We start from the raw sequence: 17005 nt of genomic DNA on the forward strand, positions 1-17005 counted from the left end.
GTACAAGAAACTTTCCAATCATAGGTTGTCATGTGTCATTGAATGATTGGAGAGCATGTAGAAGGTGCCTAGCTTACTTATTTAAGAAGTTTGAAGAGTTGTTTCCCATGCAAAGAAAAAGGTGCCCCTAAGTATATGCCCTGGACCAAGGTTGAGTCAGCATCGGGCCTATGTAAACCAAGTCAACCCAGGCCCAAGTCAAGATCCTTATCGAGTTAAATCAGCTATGTTTCATGTTGAGTTGAGTGGACCAAAGTCCATCTCGAACCGAGTGAACCCAAGTGTGGCAATTTCTTCCTGCACCCCTACATTTTTCTTTCTGCACCCCCACAATATTATGCAAAGACAAAAATAACCCTATTATTTTTTAAAAACCCCAAAATGCACATAAGACCCATACTACTCTTTCTTCTTCCTTTGCACACAGACTGCATACATGGATTCCATTTCTCTCTTAACAGCGGCGACGTTTCTCCATCTCTTAGCACAAAAAGATGTTTCTTTTGGTGGTGGTCGTTAGTGTCTCGAATTATCGTTTCCATAGTTTATATCTAATATTTCAGACAATGCAGTTCAGTAATTTTATGAAATCAGGAATCCTCATTGGTTTTTTTCACATTCCGGATTTGGAAATCCATAAATCTTTTGGATTGGGGAATCCGCAAATATTCCAGATTGGAGAATCCTTAAATCTTCTGGATCCATCAATCTGTAACAGAAATTAGGCTTCCAAATTCAACAATCCGGAAATCAACAATTTATTAACAATTTGCTTCCGAAACACCTCCTCATCCGAAAAAAAAACATGATTCATTTACGGATTGATGAATTCGTAGCACACTCCATCTCGGTGCCCTTTTCCACTTAAAAGGTCAAGACCAGTTTCGGTATTTTTAAAATTATGGGGGTAGAAAAAGAAAAATGTAGAGGTGTAGGAAGAAGAAGTCCCAAATGTATATCAAACTGAGTCGATAAGAATTCAGATTGAGATGAAAAATGAATTTAATCTATTTTAAATAAATTTTAAAAAATTCAAATAAATTTAATGTAGATAAATTTAATAAATTTGATTTGATTGGATCTAGATTCATGACCATCCTACTAAAAAAAAGTTTTAAAAAGAAGTTTTCGTGAACCTTAAACCCAGCAGTAGTCAGGGTTCGGTTACAATGCAAACTGTGTAGCTTTTATGAAAAGGTTTTATCGATTTTCATTTCCATGACGCTCGCTAGCTTAAAATTCGCGCGCAAACCCACTCTGTTCAGTTCCACACCCTTCCTATGTGTTCGCAAGGTTGTGCCGAGATTCATTGCTGGGGTTGGGGCCGAGACCCTGACAAACATACAAGGCATTGTCTCAATTCGTAAAGAAGGCAAGTTAACACTCAACTCAGTTGTTGCCAACTTAGGGTTTATTATTTGAAAATTTTTCATTGGAGTTTTGCATTGTGTAACTCTGAAATGGACTGTGTTTGTTAATTTGAGGAAGAAAAACAGAATTTCCCTGCATGGAAGAGGCTGAGTTCCGCGGAGCTTGGGATTTGTAATTCAATGATTGGAAGCTCTACGAAAAAGGTTCTTAACGGGCTGAAGAAAAAGGGTTGGTGCACACTGCTGTCACTTTCTTGAGCTGGGTTTTATAGGGAAGATGAAAGCACGAGTGTTTCCATGATTTTGTCTTTATTATAACGGGGAATTTGTTGATTGATGAGCTTTATATTTATACGGAGATTACAGCTATGCTTTGTTTAAAATTGACAGAAGCTAATGCAAATGCAAATGATAGGCAAAACAAAGGCAGCAGAAAAGTGGAGGAATTTCACTCACTTTATTCATCAACCAAAGGCCTTTAAATAGGCATACATTAGAAACAAACCAGAAAACTAAAATAGGAATAGAATACTAGAAAAACTAAGCTACATAAAAATCTGAACATTCTTGTAAAGACTTGGTAAATCATAATTTCTATTGGCTAACAAGCAGTGTAAAATGATCGTTTTATCCAACAATACCTCCCTTTAACTGATATTTCTAATATTTATGTAAATCCGGACCTTGCTATTATGCAAACTCCGAGTGTCTCTTTCAACTTCTGAAATGTATCCTGCTTGAGTCCTTGTGAAGATGCTTGCAACCTGGTTTTCACTTCTGGTGTAAACTAAGTCAATTTCTCCATCTCTTTCGATATCTATTGGGAACTGAAATTTCACATCAATGTGAACTGGTTTCACGACAGCTTAATAGTTGAATTGTTGTCACAATAGAAGAGTTTGACAAGCACAAAAGTTGAGTTATTGTCAGAATTGATCTTTTACTGTGGTATATGTCTTAGTTTCTTTATACTCATAGCTTGAGCATAAGGTTCTAAGACTTCTTGATTTAGATGAGCAATACTAATTGGTCTTCAACTATGTACCAAATTTTAGATGCTTGCTTTGATTGTGTTGAGATGAGTGTGATTGCGTTTGATCCAGTAAGGATTATGTCTGCAGTGCTATGCTATCATGCTTTTATATATTTCTTTCAATTTTTATTGTTAATTACGTTTTTCTATTTTTTCTTGATTCCTATATTTTGAATGTCTTGAAATTGTATTTCTTCTCCTTGTAGGATATGATGTATACCTTGTAGGAGGTTGTGTGCGGGATCTTATTCTAAATCAAACACCAAAGGACTTTCATATTATAACTTCAGCCGAGCTTAAAGAGGTTATGTACTTGTATTATTTTATGTTTTTAGTTTTTTAATATTTATGAAATGACAGTTTACTGGACTCAACATTATTTTAATTAAATAAAAGTTAGAAGGGCAACAGCACTCAACATTGGCATTTGGCTTCGCATAAAAAAGTTAATTTATGCAATGTCACTTTGGATCTCACAATTACCTGATGAATATTGATTCAAGTTACAGGTGATGAGAACATTTTCATGGTGTGAGATAGTTGGTAAACGTTTTCCTGTATGCCATGTTCAATTGGATGGTACCATTGTTGAGGTTGGTATATTCCTGTTAACTTTAAAGAACACTAGCTTTGGTCTGAATTTTGCTCACTTGAATTTGTCTATATTAAGTGCTGAATTTCTTCTATTGCTTTTGTTATTGATAATTTTATCTCCCTTCTTTTAGGTTTCAAGTTTTGATGCCAAGTTCAAGGCAGATTTTGAATTCTCTCATCATACTGAAGCACTCAATGGCGTTGACAAGAAGGATCATCTTCGTTGGATGAATTGTTTAAACCGAGACTTCACAATTAATGGGTTGTGCACTGGTCCCTGCATGCAACATTAAAAAGATTGCAAATCTCTTTTTCACTCTATCTCTTTGAAGAAGGGGGAAGGGGTGCTTGTCTGCAGCTGCTGCTCTATAACCACTCTGCTTTGTTTAAAATTCACACACACTTTAGTTTTTACAATTTCTATGATGTTAACCAACCTCATGTTCTTGCAGGTTGATGCTTGATCCACATGCAAGAATTGTCTATGATTATTTTGGAGGAATAGAAGATATTAGAAAAGCTAAAGTGTGCATGTATCTCATAACATCTTTGGTTTCATATGTTACTTTTGATAAGCAGCGGCCTTGTAACAATATTCTTTGAAACTGTGCATAGGTGCGAACAATAATCCCTGCTGAAACTTCATTTAAGGAAGATTGTGGTGAGTTTCCTTGATTAATTACTTCATCCTTCTTTTCTGTGTTTTATCCATTTTTAGGTGTAAACTGCCTTGAACTCGCCATCTCTCTAAATTCCTTAGTTCTGTCTGACACCATTTGTTCTTCATGCAGCTCACATCCTACGTGCAATTAGAATTGCTGCTCGCATAGGATTTAGTATTTCAAAGGAGGCAGCTCATCATATTAGGAAATTGTCTTCTTCAGTGTTAAGCCTTGATAAGGTATTCAATAGAATATGCAAAAAATATCCAATAGTATCATGATTATATCTTTAAATAATTTGGAGTGTTTTATCTCCAAAGATTTGTTTCCATATTTCCTATTATAATCATGATTTTAGTTAGGTTAGGATTATGATATATAATATTACTATAAAAAAAGGGTTAGCGATTTATGTTTTATACCATATTATAACATCACAATGCAGGAGAACATCTCTCAATTTCCCCCTTTAACACCTGAAATCCTATGATTTACCTATGTTTTTGAGTTCCCTAAAATTTGAAGCTTTATTTTGTTATCATGTTTTTTACTTAAGGCAATATAGACAAGAAGACAATATGAAATTGATATAAGTATTGAGTTGCATTAAAGAGATTAAATCACCCACTTCTTTTTAGAGTTTCTCTTGTTTAGTTAATTGGATTTGGAATATGCTGAAACTCAATGAAGATTGCCATTGGACACAAATTTAACCCGAATAGAGTTATATAAGTGTGAAAGCGCTCTTAAAAGAATGTAGAAGAAAAAGAAAACACAAGACAAAAGGAAGAACATGAAATGAAGAGAATAGAAGGAACTACGGAAAGTAGAAGATGAAGGGAGAAGACTTATATGGATTCAAAAGCAATGGGAGAAGCCACACCACTTGGAGATTACTTCAAGATAAGTGATGATCAGAGTCGCCACTTGAATTTAGAACTCAAGATAGGACTCAAAGTAGAGAACCCTTCTCTCACAAATCAAGTATAGTAACTTTACTCTATTGAATGTGTGAAATACAAGCAGAGAGGCACCCTATTATAGGATGAGGGGTTGAGAATCCTAATAGGAGAGGGAGATTTGAATTTCAAATTTTCTCCCATGTGCTCCTAAAAAATGCCTAAAAATTGGATCTAACGAGTCACAATTTGCACATGTGATTAATGTGCAAAGTGTGACTGAGGGCATGCCTAATGGAGGGAGGGATGCCTAGGGTTTGTAGGAAGACCTAGGATTTCCTAATTTGATGTCAGCCCATTTTATTTAGAAAAGAAATCCTACACAACTAATAGGTTGAAAAGAGAGAACAACTGTGCCCTAGCCCTTGCTCGTGAGCAATGCTCTTGGGGACTCTCCCAAGAATGGTGGGGCCTGTGTCCTGGGCTGGCTAAGATGGTTGAGCTGGCTAACCAATCCTTGGGTCCTGTGTCATACTCCAGGGAGGTTGGGGTTGGTTAGATGGTCTTATGCTATTCATGGGTACATAAAAAATGGAGCAAGGCTATGGAAAGACATACTGAAGCATAGTGAATTTGTGAAAAGATTGTTGAATAAACTTTAAATGTTATTTTGTGGGTTTTAAATTTAGAAGTTAGTGAAAAATTAAAAGAACGAGAGTTTCGATAGATGAAGGGTTTTATGGGGTTTTATGGCCATAATAAGGTTTTATTATTTTCTGTTTTAGAAGAGCTTGCTAATGCCTATAAATAGGTTGTTCTCTCAATTGTAAAAAACACAACGAAAAAGATACACAAGAGAAATAGAAGAAAAATGGTTTTTCAAAAAACAGAGTGTGCGTGTTAACTTTTGCGAAATTGATTGCTTTTTACAATTTGGTATCAAAGCCAATGGTGAATGTGACGGGTCAAATGCTGCTGCCATGATTAACGAAAGCGACCAAATACGATAACTGGAGCATTCAACAAAGGCATTCGATGTGTTCAAAACAAAGAAATAGAAGAAGAGTGGTTTTTCATGAGAAATCATTGATAAAGGAAATGAAATACCTTTTACCGCTGAAGGATTTGGGGGTAATTAGTCCACATATGTCGGTATGAATCAATTCGAGAGGTTGCTTAGCCCAATATTTGGCCTTCTTTTGAAACGAGGTTCTCACATGCTTGTTGAGCATGCATTCTTCACAAAATTTTCCCTCGTAGTCCATGTTGGGTAGCCCATGCACCATATTCTTCTTTGCTAACTCTTTTAGATCACCATGATGTAGGTGACCAAAATGGAGATGCCACAGCGATGCCTTGTCTTCTATGTTGACTCACAAACATTTTTCTCATATGCTTCTCAAATTTAGTTTGTACATTCGATTTCTTCCCATCTCTATTTGAGCAACCAAATGCCCTTGCTTGTTCTTCTAGTGTAGTAGCGGATCTTATAAAAATATCGAGTAACCTATCTTTGTGAGTTGTCCCATACTCAAAATGTTGGTCTTGAGGTCTGGTACGTAATAAATATCTTTGAGTGACCCAATTAGACCATCTTTTTGTAAGTAGCAAACCGTACCTCAGCCTTTGACATCCACCTTTGATGCATCTCCAAATGACACATGTCCATTTTCAATCTTTTGCATCTCTTTGAATACGTACTTGTGATCGCACATATGGTTGCTTGCCCTCGAGTCGAGGTACCACAAAGTGTCATTGTTAATATTGACTTCATTTTGAGCCATCAAGAGAAAACCTTCATTTGTTTCGTCTTCCAAGGCTAGGTTGGTTGTTTCTTCTATCTTTATATTGGCTTGACAATTTTTGCAAAATTCCCCACTTTACCATAATTATAACATTTGTCGGAGTTGCAATTCTTCACATAGTGACCATATATGTGACATTTGTAGCACTCGACCGCGTCCTCTTTCATGCCAATTTGGTTGGCTCGACTGTTTCTTCTCCTTGTAGTACCCTTCATGACTAAAGCCTTGACCACCACTACCATTTCCACGACTTCCACGGCCACGCCCTCTACTTCGAAATTTTTTATAATAGAGTACCCTTTCGTCTTTGATCGACACCTTGGTTTGAAGTGCTTGGTCGAGTGTTTCCTCCTTCTTCTTACATACCTCGTGTGCCTCGAGAGAATCGACGAGCTTGTCGACCGTGAGCGTCACTAGATCCTTTGACTCTTCTATCGCGTACACAATATTCTCAAAATTGTTAGTTAATGTTCTCAAAATCTTTTCCACAACTCGTGTATTGGTTAAGTTTCATCGTTTCGGTTGAGTTAATTCACCATAGTCGGTACACGCGAGAAGGACTTTCATTTGAATGCTCCAGTTATCGTATTTGGTTGCCTTCGTTAATCATGGCAGCGGCATTTGACCTATCAAATTCACCATTGGCTTTGATACCAAATTGTAAAAAGCAATCAATTTCGCCAAAGTTAACACGCACACTCTATTTTATGAAAAACCACTCTTCTATTTCTCTTGTTGTATATCTTTTTCGTTGTGTTTCTTACAATTGAGAGAACAACCTATTTATAGGTGTTAGATATTATTATATATAATTAGATATTGTTAGCTATTTCATATTTATGTAATGGGCTTGACCCATATGTTTCTTTTCCCATATAAACATAATCCTATGTGTTCAATATACACAAGGGGATTTATCCTATTCTTTCTTTTCCTTTAATAATAGGCATTAACAAGCTCTCCTAAAACAGAAAATAATAAAACCATTTTATGGCCATAAAATCCCACTAACAACTATTGGCCTTTCATCCATCGAAACTCTCGTTCTTTTATTTTTCACTAACTTCTAAATTTAAAACCCACAAAATAACATTTAAAGTTTATTCAACAAAACTCCTCCATAAACTTAAATGTTTCTACCATCCACCATGTCAATCATCTTCTTGTATTTGTCGAAAAATACTTTTGTTGCGGTTTTGTGAAGATATCCGCAACTTGATCCTGACTTGCCACATGCACCAATTCCACACTTCCTTTCTTCACATGATCATGGATAAAGTGAAAACAAACGTCAATGTGTTTGCTTCTTTCATGGTTCACTGGCTTCTTTGCCAACTCAATTGTTGATTTGTTGTCAACTTTAATCACGGTTGCACCTAGTTGCTTTAGCTCCATATTGCTCAACAAGTTTCTAAGCCATATCGCATGACATGCACACCAAGATGCTACAACATATTCAACTTCACACGCGATAGCGTCACGATTGGTTGCTTCTTTGAGAGCTAAGAAAATGTTGTGTTGCCCATAAAGAATACATATCCCGATGTACTTTTTCGATCATCTATGTCTCTGCACCAATCGCTGTCAGAGTAACAAACCAATTTGTAATATTCTACTTTCGAGTTGAACAACTCTAGTGATATAGTACCTTGGATGTACCGTAGGACTTGCTTCAATGCATTCCAATATGAGTAAATCGGCTACTCCATGAATCGACTTATAATGCCAACACTTAATGAAAGATCCGGCCTTGTGCATGTGAGATAGCGAAGGCCTCCTACCAAACTCCGGTATCTGCTCACATTGACATGTTCTCCTCCATCGAACTTCAAGAGTTTTGCACTTGGTTCCATTGGTATTGATACCGGGTTGCAATTTGCCATTTTGTACTTCTTCAAAATCTCTTTTGCATGTCTCTTGTGATACAAAAATACTGACTCTTCTTGTCTAACCTCCAAACCAAGGAAAAACTTCATCAATTCCAAATCTGTCATCTCAAATTCTCGTGTCATTATTCCCTTAAACTCTTGTATCATCTCATCATTGTTACCCATAAAAATGAGATCATCAACATAAAAAAGCAACAAATATCTCGTTACCTCCACTCTTCTTTTGTGTAAAGGACATGCTCGTAAGGACATTGTCTGAACCTGTTCTCCTTGAAATATGTTTTGATACGAGTATTCCATGCCCGCGGTGCTTTCTTCAACCTGTAAAGTGCCTTCTTCAATTTTAGCACCTTCTTCTCTTTTCTGCTTTTCATGTACCTGGGTGGTTGTTCAATGTAGACTTCTTCTTCAAGCACACCATTCAAGAATGCCGACCTGACATCCATTTGAAATATCAACCATTTAAATTGAGCCGCTTGGGAAATGAGCAATCAAATTGTCTCATTCTTACAATGGGAGCAAACACCTCATCGTAGTCGATTCCCTTTTTTGTTTGTATCCCTTCACAACGAGTCGCGCCTTGTACTGCTCTATCTCACCTTGAGCATTCATCTTTTTCTTGAATACCCACTTTACACCAATGGGCTGACTTCCCTTTGGCAATTCTTTTAGCTCCCATGTGTTGTTGCGGTCAATCATTTTAATCTCCTCATCCATCGCAGTTTGCCACTTGTCTTGCACTGCCTCTTCAAAGCTGATATTTTAGCATCTGCCAAAAGACATACAAGGTGTACCTCATTTGTCAAATCATACAAATCTTGCAAACTTCGTATTTTGGGCTGTCGTAGTTCATCATCATCGCTAGTTTCTGATTTTTTTGTATACTTGTCGGTGCAATGACTGATGATTCTCCAACTTCGATGATAACTTCCGAAGAATTGTTCCAATCCCACTCGCTTGCTTCATTTATTCGCACATCACGACTCACCATCACCTTCTTGCTTATCGGGTCAAGTAGCTTGTACCCTTTTGTCTTCTCATCACACCCAATAAAAATATACCTTTTGCTCTTTTCTTCTTCGTTGATCTGGTACGTGTGCATAAGCCACACTACCAAACACTTTGAGATGAAAAACTTCCGACTTTTGTCCTCTTCATGCCTCTTGTGGTGTTTGATCATCTAACTTCAATTTTGCACATAGATGGCACATTGCACAACTTTCACCCTAAATTCTTTCGGCATATTTTTGCTCTTGAGCATTGACCGAACCATGTCGATAATGGTTTGGTTCTTCCTCTCAGTTACACCATTTTGTTGAGGAGTGTACGGTGCGGTTAGAAATCACCTTATGCCTTACTCCTTGCAATACTCCATGAAAGTCATCGAAGTATACTCACCACCTCTATCAGATCGTACAACTTTAATGCTTCTATCAATTGCCTTGTCCACCATCACTTTGAACTTTTTGAACACCTTGAATGCCTCAGATTTTTCTTTCAAAAAATAAACCCAAGTTTTTCAATTTTGCACAACAAAAAAGATATACCACAGAGAAATAGAAGAAAAGTGGTTTTTCAGAAAACAGAGTGTGCGTGTTAACTTTTCCGAAATTGATTGTTTTTTACAAAGATAGGCTAAAAGGGAACCGTTAGGCTGAAATGGGACTAATCTATTTAAAGATAAGCCGAAACAGAGCCAATTTGTAGAAAGACAGACTGAAACATAGCCAATCTATGGAAAGATAGGGCAGAATGGAGCCATTGGGCTAAAATGGAGCTAATCCGCTTAAAGATAATCTGAAACATAGCCGAATTGTGCAATGACATGTTTAAATTATAGCAAGGACTACCCAGGGAATAAAAACTCAAGACCAGAATTTAATATGGAAAAATGCACAATGTTGAGTTTGGGAGCAAACGAAGAATAGAAAAGCAAGAAAATAAAACACAGGTTGGTGGTATGAACTCACAAGACCAAAGGAAGAAGTTATCCTTAAATTGGATACCATGTTGATATTATAATAATTTAAGCAGAGAAGAAATAAAAGAGATAATAATGTTTTTTCTCGTGTACAATGACATGATATAAAAGATAAGACTCTTAATTCGTAGTTTCTTGCAAAGAAGTAAAGAAATCAATAAACATAATGAAATATCAAAACTACCCTCCATAAGATCATCCAAGATACTTTAAGATATTCTAAAATACAATAATGATATTAGGAGGTATTTCATAGATATTCTAACAATGTGTACCACTGTCCTGGCAAATTTGTTTTCTTTAATGATTGTTTCAGGGTAGGCTGTTGATGGAAATGAATCATATGCTAGCATATGGTTCCGGGGAAGCTTCTCTGAGGCTGTTATGGAAATTTGGTCTTCTAGATATACTTTTCCCCTTTCAGGTAGATGTTAATTTTTCCCTTTAATTTCTGAATCCCATATGGATTGTAAGTATAATTTAGGTTCTTGTCGCAGGCTGCTTATTTTGCTCACCATGGATTTCAAAGACGGGATAGAAGAACCAATATGCTTCTGGTAACCCCATACCTCTTTATGGAGTTTAGACTTGTGACAATTGCATGAAATATATTAGCCTCCCAGCATTAATCTAAGTGGAATAAGATACTAGAGATCAGACTGATGAAGCTAAAGTAGTAACTTTTTGTAATCCTTTCTATCAAGTTTTGCCTTAAAAACATGTTTTTGGAAATCAATTCAAGCGCCACCTTCCCTTCGAAAATAAATTTTTTGCACAGTCCTTGCATTGGTATTAACTGGAATATGCAATATGAAAAGTTCCTTAGTTACTAAGAACAGGCATTTTTGAGGGTGGGTAGGGTATTTAACTCAGTTTGAATACCTTGATTTAGAATTAGGAATCACTTTAATCATTTGAAAGTCTTCAACATTAAGGTCTACCAAAATTTTCTTGTATAGGAGTAGGCTGCATAATGAGTTTACCTTGTTTTCCCACTTACTCATTAAAGCTTTACTTACTATTATAATCTAAACATATGACAGGAGTCTTTTGAATTTCTAAATAGGGAGTTGGGAGCAGGACTGATTTGGTGTTTTCCTTTAGTGTGGTTTTTATCAGACTTTATCACAACATAACAATATTTGTTTCATTTTTTAATTGGATAATTTCACCCTTTAGTAAATAAAAAATAATTTATTTATTTATTTAATAAAATAGATAATTGAATAACTTCTCTTTATTTCAAAATAAATAAATAACTTATCTTTTCTAAAAATGACGACTAGATAATTTTTTAAAATTATGTATATATTAAATTGTATTATTTTCCACTTTTAATTAATTACGCATAAAAATAATAAAACTATATGGTGTCATCTATACCATTATATAAAGAAAATATGTCATTTGGTAACTTTCTTTGGTGTCATCTTTTAATTGGACAATTTTGTCCTTTAATAAATAAAAAATGATTTATTTATTTAATAAAATAAGTAGTTGTATAACTTCTCTTTATTTCAAAATAACTAAATAACTTTTCTTTTTTAAAAATAACGGCTACATAATTTTTTAATACTTTTTTTATAAAATTATGTGTGTGTATAATATATGAATTGTACCATTTTTCTATTTTTTAATTAATTACTCATAAAAATAACAAAATTATAAAACTATATATATTTTAATGTAATAAAAATGTAGTTATTTTAAATTTTAAAATAAATAACATGCTAGCATCTCATTGACACTTTTCTTGTGGGATCTTTTGTAATTTCATTTCAGTCTTTGTTCTCCAATCTGGATAAACTTTTGGCACCTAATCGACCATGTCATAATAGCTTATGGTAAGATCTATGCAACAACGTTGCCTTCATCTCCCTTGTTTTACTTTGTTAGCCATATGTGATATACATTATTGTAATGCTGTGTGAAAAAAAAAACCCATAACAATACTTCTGTAATTTGCTTATAAACTAAAGTTAAGCCTTCTTTTAAGATCATGCTATACATTGCTGTATGTTTGAGGACATGAATTAATTTTATTTGTCTTTTCCCCCTTGTTTCATAGTGAATGTCTCACCAATGACCACTACTATTTCCTGATTCATTTATCATCAATTGTGAAGCCCATGGTTTACTTCAATTTTCTTTTTTTGTGAAGCAATTTATATAACAACCCATAACCACTATATTTACAGGTAATGTAAAACATGTTTAAGTCTTCCGTTTGATACCATCATCTTACATTTTCAAGACCTATTGAAAGGATGATTAGTGCATGATGCTCTCACATAATGCGTTTGGGATTGGTAAGCAACCTTACCTTCCCAAGTGGAGATATTGTTTTCAACCTTATGTATAGTTACAAGGAAGCAACCTATTCATTGTGCCAAGTCTCTCACTCTTTCAGTGCCTATCACTGGTGTAAATTTAATACAATAGATTTGCATGTGTTATACCTCAGGAACTACAAGATACCAATAAGACGTTGCAAGTGTATTATAGGAAGAGGGGTAGAAATAGGAATTAAACCTACTTCACTCTTTAACCTATTTGTTAGGATTTAAGTAAGAGTTAGTTAGTTGGTTTAGTTGTTTGCACCAGCCTTCTATTAATAAGGTTTTAGTTCAGAGAGGGAGGAAGGTCTTTGGGTTGATACAAACTGAATAGTTTCCGGTGTGAAAGGAGTAGTCTCCTTTGTGTTCTTGTTTTTCTTGAAATTCAATTAACTCTGGGACAAATAAAGCCCATGTTGTTCTTTCTGTCCTTTCAGAGATCCTAACAGCATGATCTATGGACAATTTGTTTTTATGGTTTGAAAATAGTTGAACGGGATCTAGAACTAGAATGGGAAGAAAGGATCTTACCTCTAAAATGGGGAGGGGGAGGGACATTGTTATCGGTTCTTAGAGAGATAGATAGCCAAATACATGGTACCCAAGTCATCTGTGCTAATCTTTTGTTTTGGGTGAGCTATAATCTAAATTCAGAATTGCCGTAGTTAAAATCAAGTGCCTTGAACCATGGTGTCTGACTAAAATCCATATCATTTCCGAAATTTTTTCTTTGCAAAAAAGTTATTGAAAATTTTAAATATCATAAATATTTTAGGGGATCCGAAATATCTGAGTGTATCGTTTCCTTTTTTTTTTGGGTATAGTTGTTAGATTAGAGAATGTATTAGATACACACAATGAATATACAGTTTCTTTCCTTTCAACAAAAGTGTTGGTTATTCAAAAAAAAAATCTCGGATAATTTTGGAGCCTTTTGTAGATTTAAACCATTTTGTAACTTTCTCAATTTGATGGAAACTGAGAGTTAGCAGTTATGACTAATGACAGTTATGTTTAGAAAATAACTGTTTTAGAAATCAGTTGTGTATTAGAAACCCATAATTGCTTTTGAAAACAGTTCTATATTTGCAGAACGATAGTATGTGATGAAAATAATTGGTGGTAGTTTTGCAGGTATATATGATAGTAATAGCATGTTGTGTAATTAGGTATTGTGAAGTTATTTGTAGTTTGTGGACAGAGGATAATCTCTGTATGAGACTTTTGTTTCTAGGACAGCAAATAGGTGTGTTGTGTATTTTATTACTTTTATCAATTTGTATTCTATAATCTATTACATTTGAGTATGTTTTTTAATTTTTTTCTTCTTAATTCTCTTTATTGGTTAGAATTATTTTTAAATTTTTTCTTCCCATTATTCTGAGATTTTGGTATATGACAATTTCTTTTACTATCGAATATACATTGTTAGAACTCAGGAATATTAATAAGCTGGTTAAAAGTTGGGTCGACGAAGCTTAGTTAGTCTGGAATGTATGTTTTCAGGGTTGGTATCTTAGCATTACACAAAACATTGAGTGATCGACCAAGGGACCCCTTGGCAGTTGCTGCGTTCAGCATTACCATCCATAATGGTGGAAATTTGTCGGAAGCGGTATACATAGCAGGGATGATCAACAAACCACACGATGTCAGATTTCCTGAATTATTAAATCATTCAGGTCTGGAAACCGAGTCATTGGAAGCTGAGATTCTGGATCTTGCTGAGTCTGTCAGAGGGACAATGTTGCAGATGACAAATGAGTATTTTGTGTCTCAGGCTATGGCTGACTATCCTCAAGCCCCTCATTCGAATTTGGTGAGAATCTTTTTGCTTGATTTTTGTGTATACTCGAGGACAATTTTTTCCAGTTACTCCAGTAGAAAGGCTAACCCAGATATAAATGAACTTTTCACCATCCCCTTGAAAAAACATACAAATTACCCACCAGTAGCACGCTTATTTATGTGCAAAACAAGCAGAGTGAGAGAGAATGTTTGTCAGCAGTTTGGTTTCGTATGATCTAAATCGTAGATGTCATTCTAACAAGGAATGTTCCTCACTAGTCTGTATCTCAAGAGTCAAGAATTTAATCCGTTTCCATTCTAGTGCCATCTAGGGGATTTTCTTTTTCAAGTACACAGGCTGAAATAAGATAAGGCCCAGATATTGGAAGATCCAAAGATGTGTATTTTTTTTTAACAAATTCTTGTAAAAAATTATTTGGTTTTAATTACTTGGAATATTAACTTATCATTTGTAATTTATGGATTTCTTGTCCAATTATTGATGATGTTATTAGACAGTTCAGACTGCCAAATCAATCACATCTTTGCTAGTTCACAGACTAACAATATATTACATGTCCAATGTGAAAATAATGTGGATGTTCTTAGGCTGAACTACCATTTCTCAAGAATTAAGACTTATGGCTCATTTTTTACTTTTGAGTTACATGTTTATTTCTAAATAAGTTGAAGTTGGACTTAGTTATGATGATTTGTGATTTATGATTTTATTCTCAGACTTATGGTTAAGTTTATTGTGTTTCTTTCTGAATATTGATTCTATTTATGATTCAAAAATATCAACTTGCGATTTGTTAACATTTGTTCTGGGTTATTTTGGTATAATGCATTCTGACATTATGTATACTAGTGATATGGGATATCATATCACTCTAGGACTATATTTTGCTCTAGAATTGATTTGACGATATAGATTCAATTTCTGTGCCACCACGTCTGGTTTTTACTGACAAGTGAGAACTTTTCTTGATGTTTTTTCAATCTTTTGTCAACTTTACAGGTATTCATCCCGTTATCATTATACCTAGATGTATACAAAATTTTCGATGGTGTGAGAGTGAGTACTGTTCAGAAATTTTTGTCAAAGCAACGCCGGGAAATTGATTACGACTCTTTAGCTCTGGGTAACCTGCAAGAAGTACGACATGTTTTTGCAAGGGTTGTATTTGATACCGTCTACCCAATTCATCAAAATCAAAGTCAGTTATGAAGAAGCAATATTCTTTCACAGAGAGGCTAGTTGGAAGTTTTTATCTGAAATCGTGAGTAACATCTACTAAAGTAGGCATTTTACCAAATGGAATATTCTATTGAAAATTGGAATAATTTGGTGAAAGGTCTAAATTCCAGGCTCAAAGCAGTGCCTGCAAGAACTATCATCAATTTTTGTCAACTTTTTAGAGAGAGACCTTACCCTGTTATGCACTGTTCCGGACTTGATACATAGCCAGAGGATAATAGAGGGACTTTTAGATTGTAATGGATAGCTTAAATCTCAAGTTTTTTTGTGAAGTCCTATGGCTAATACTAAGCATGGTTAGAGCATCGCCAACAGGAAAACTTATTTTGAGTTTTTAATGAGCCTTTTGTGGATCCTCAATGTCAGTTAAAATATAAGAATTTCATTTATTTTTTTGCTCTAATAAAGAATTTAACTTGATTCTTAATTCACTTTATGTTATTTCTACTTTGTCTTTAATATATGATTAAGGTCCGGTGCTTCTAGGTTATTCTAGAAGAACATGTTTTACATTCGGCATTCAACTCACTCTTCTCCAATGAAAAAGAGAAAATAAGTCCTAAGAACACATTTAAGAGCCACAATTGCAGATGGTGACCTTATGACTTGTGTTTAGCTATTTCAAATGTTCTTGTAATATATTATGTAATGGTCGGAGTATATTGCGGATTTCACCAAGTAAAATCAAGTTTTTTGGTTAGCGAATGAACACAGAAGTTTAAAATATTAATTTATTTTTTAACAAAAAAAGTAAATGTGTTTGAATGAAATATCTAAGAATTCTTGAGAATTTAAATCATTGTAATTGAAAATTCTTTAATTTCCTAAAATTTCTTGCTTTGATCAAATAAATAAGTTTATTTTATTTTAAACTTTGTATTTGAATATAGAGAAGAGAGAGATGAGTGGTAAATGTAAGAATAAAGAAAGAAACTTTTTAATCACAAACAATCTATTAAACCTATATATTATTGGCGAACCCTCTGATTCTTCCTTATTATTAATTATTTGTATCAAGTTTCCTTTTAATGATAACTTACTTGTTGGACACACTCTCAATATAGCAAACTCATTTATGTACAATACACAATCATTAGAGCTTATGTGTATCTTCTTGTACTCTAAACCTATTACAAAAAACATTTTCTTTGTCTCATAGTTACAATTAAGTAATCTATTATCTTCTAGAAGCATCTCCTTCAACAATTTTCAATAATTTTGTTAAACTTCTATTAGTTCATTTCTTTGTTTTAAATTGAACCGTTCTCAAGTTGCTGACAATGTTTTAAAGTTATTACATCATGGGTACAATTTTTTCTCCATATCAGACCTCAAAGAATCATACATGCTCTTCATAAATTTTTTTCATCAACATTATGTATCATCT

The 17005-nt window shown here is 34.5% G+C and overlaps 1 protein-coding gene across 7 annotated transcripts; it reads left to right on the forward strand.

The window, feature by feature from the left end:
• Positions 1 to 1107: 1107 nt before the first annotated feature.
• Positions 1108 to 16049, forward strand: LOC137820809 (uncharacterized). 7 transcript variants are annotated; one of them, XR_016515608.1, is made up of 14 exons: positions 1108 to 1372; positions 1489 to 1599; positions 2610 to 2707; positions 2913 to 2996; positions 3129 to 3259; positions 3450 to 3522; positions 3613 to 3658; positions 3789 to 3898; positions 10555 to 10657; positions 10731 to 10790; positions 12016 to 12077; positions 12432 to 12542; positions 14076 to 14388; positions 15379 to 15719. XR_016515608.1 is itself a non-coding variant. In XM_068625065.2 (13 exons), exons 1-13 carry the CDS (start codon positions 1219 to 1221, stop codon positions 15586 to 15588), a joined length of 1560 nt encoding a protein of 519 aa, XP_068481166.2. In that variant the 5' UTR covers positions 1112 to 1218; the 3' UTR covers positions 15589 to 16049. The 7 variants fall into 7 exon arrangements, 4 of the variants coding, with proteins under 4 accessions (XP_068481166.2, XP_090151517.1, XP_068481167.2 ...); XR_011082696.2 differs by having other exon boundaries at positions 1109 to 1372; positions 10550 to 10657; positions 15379 to 16049; XR_016515607.1 differs by lacking the exon at positions 12432 to 12542 and having other exon boundaries at positions 15379 to 16049.
• Positions 16050 to 17005: the final 956 nt, after the last annotated feature.

Source organism: Phaseolus vulgaris, chromosome 9 (assembly GCF_051622355.1).
Source record: "Phaseolus vulgaris cultivar YP4 chromosome 9, ASM5162235v1, whole genome shotgun sequence".
Lineage (NCBI taxonomy): Eukaryota > Viridiplantae > Streptophyta > Magnoliopsida > Fabales > Fabaceae > Phaseolus > Phaseolus vulgaris.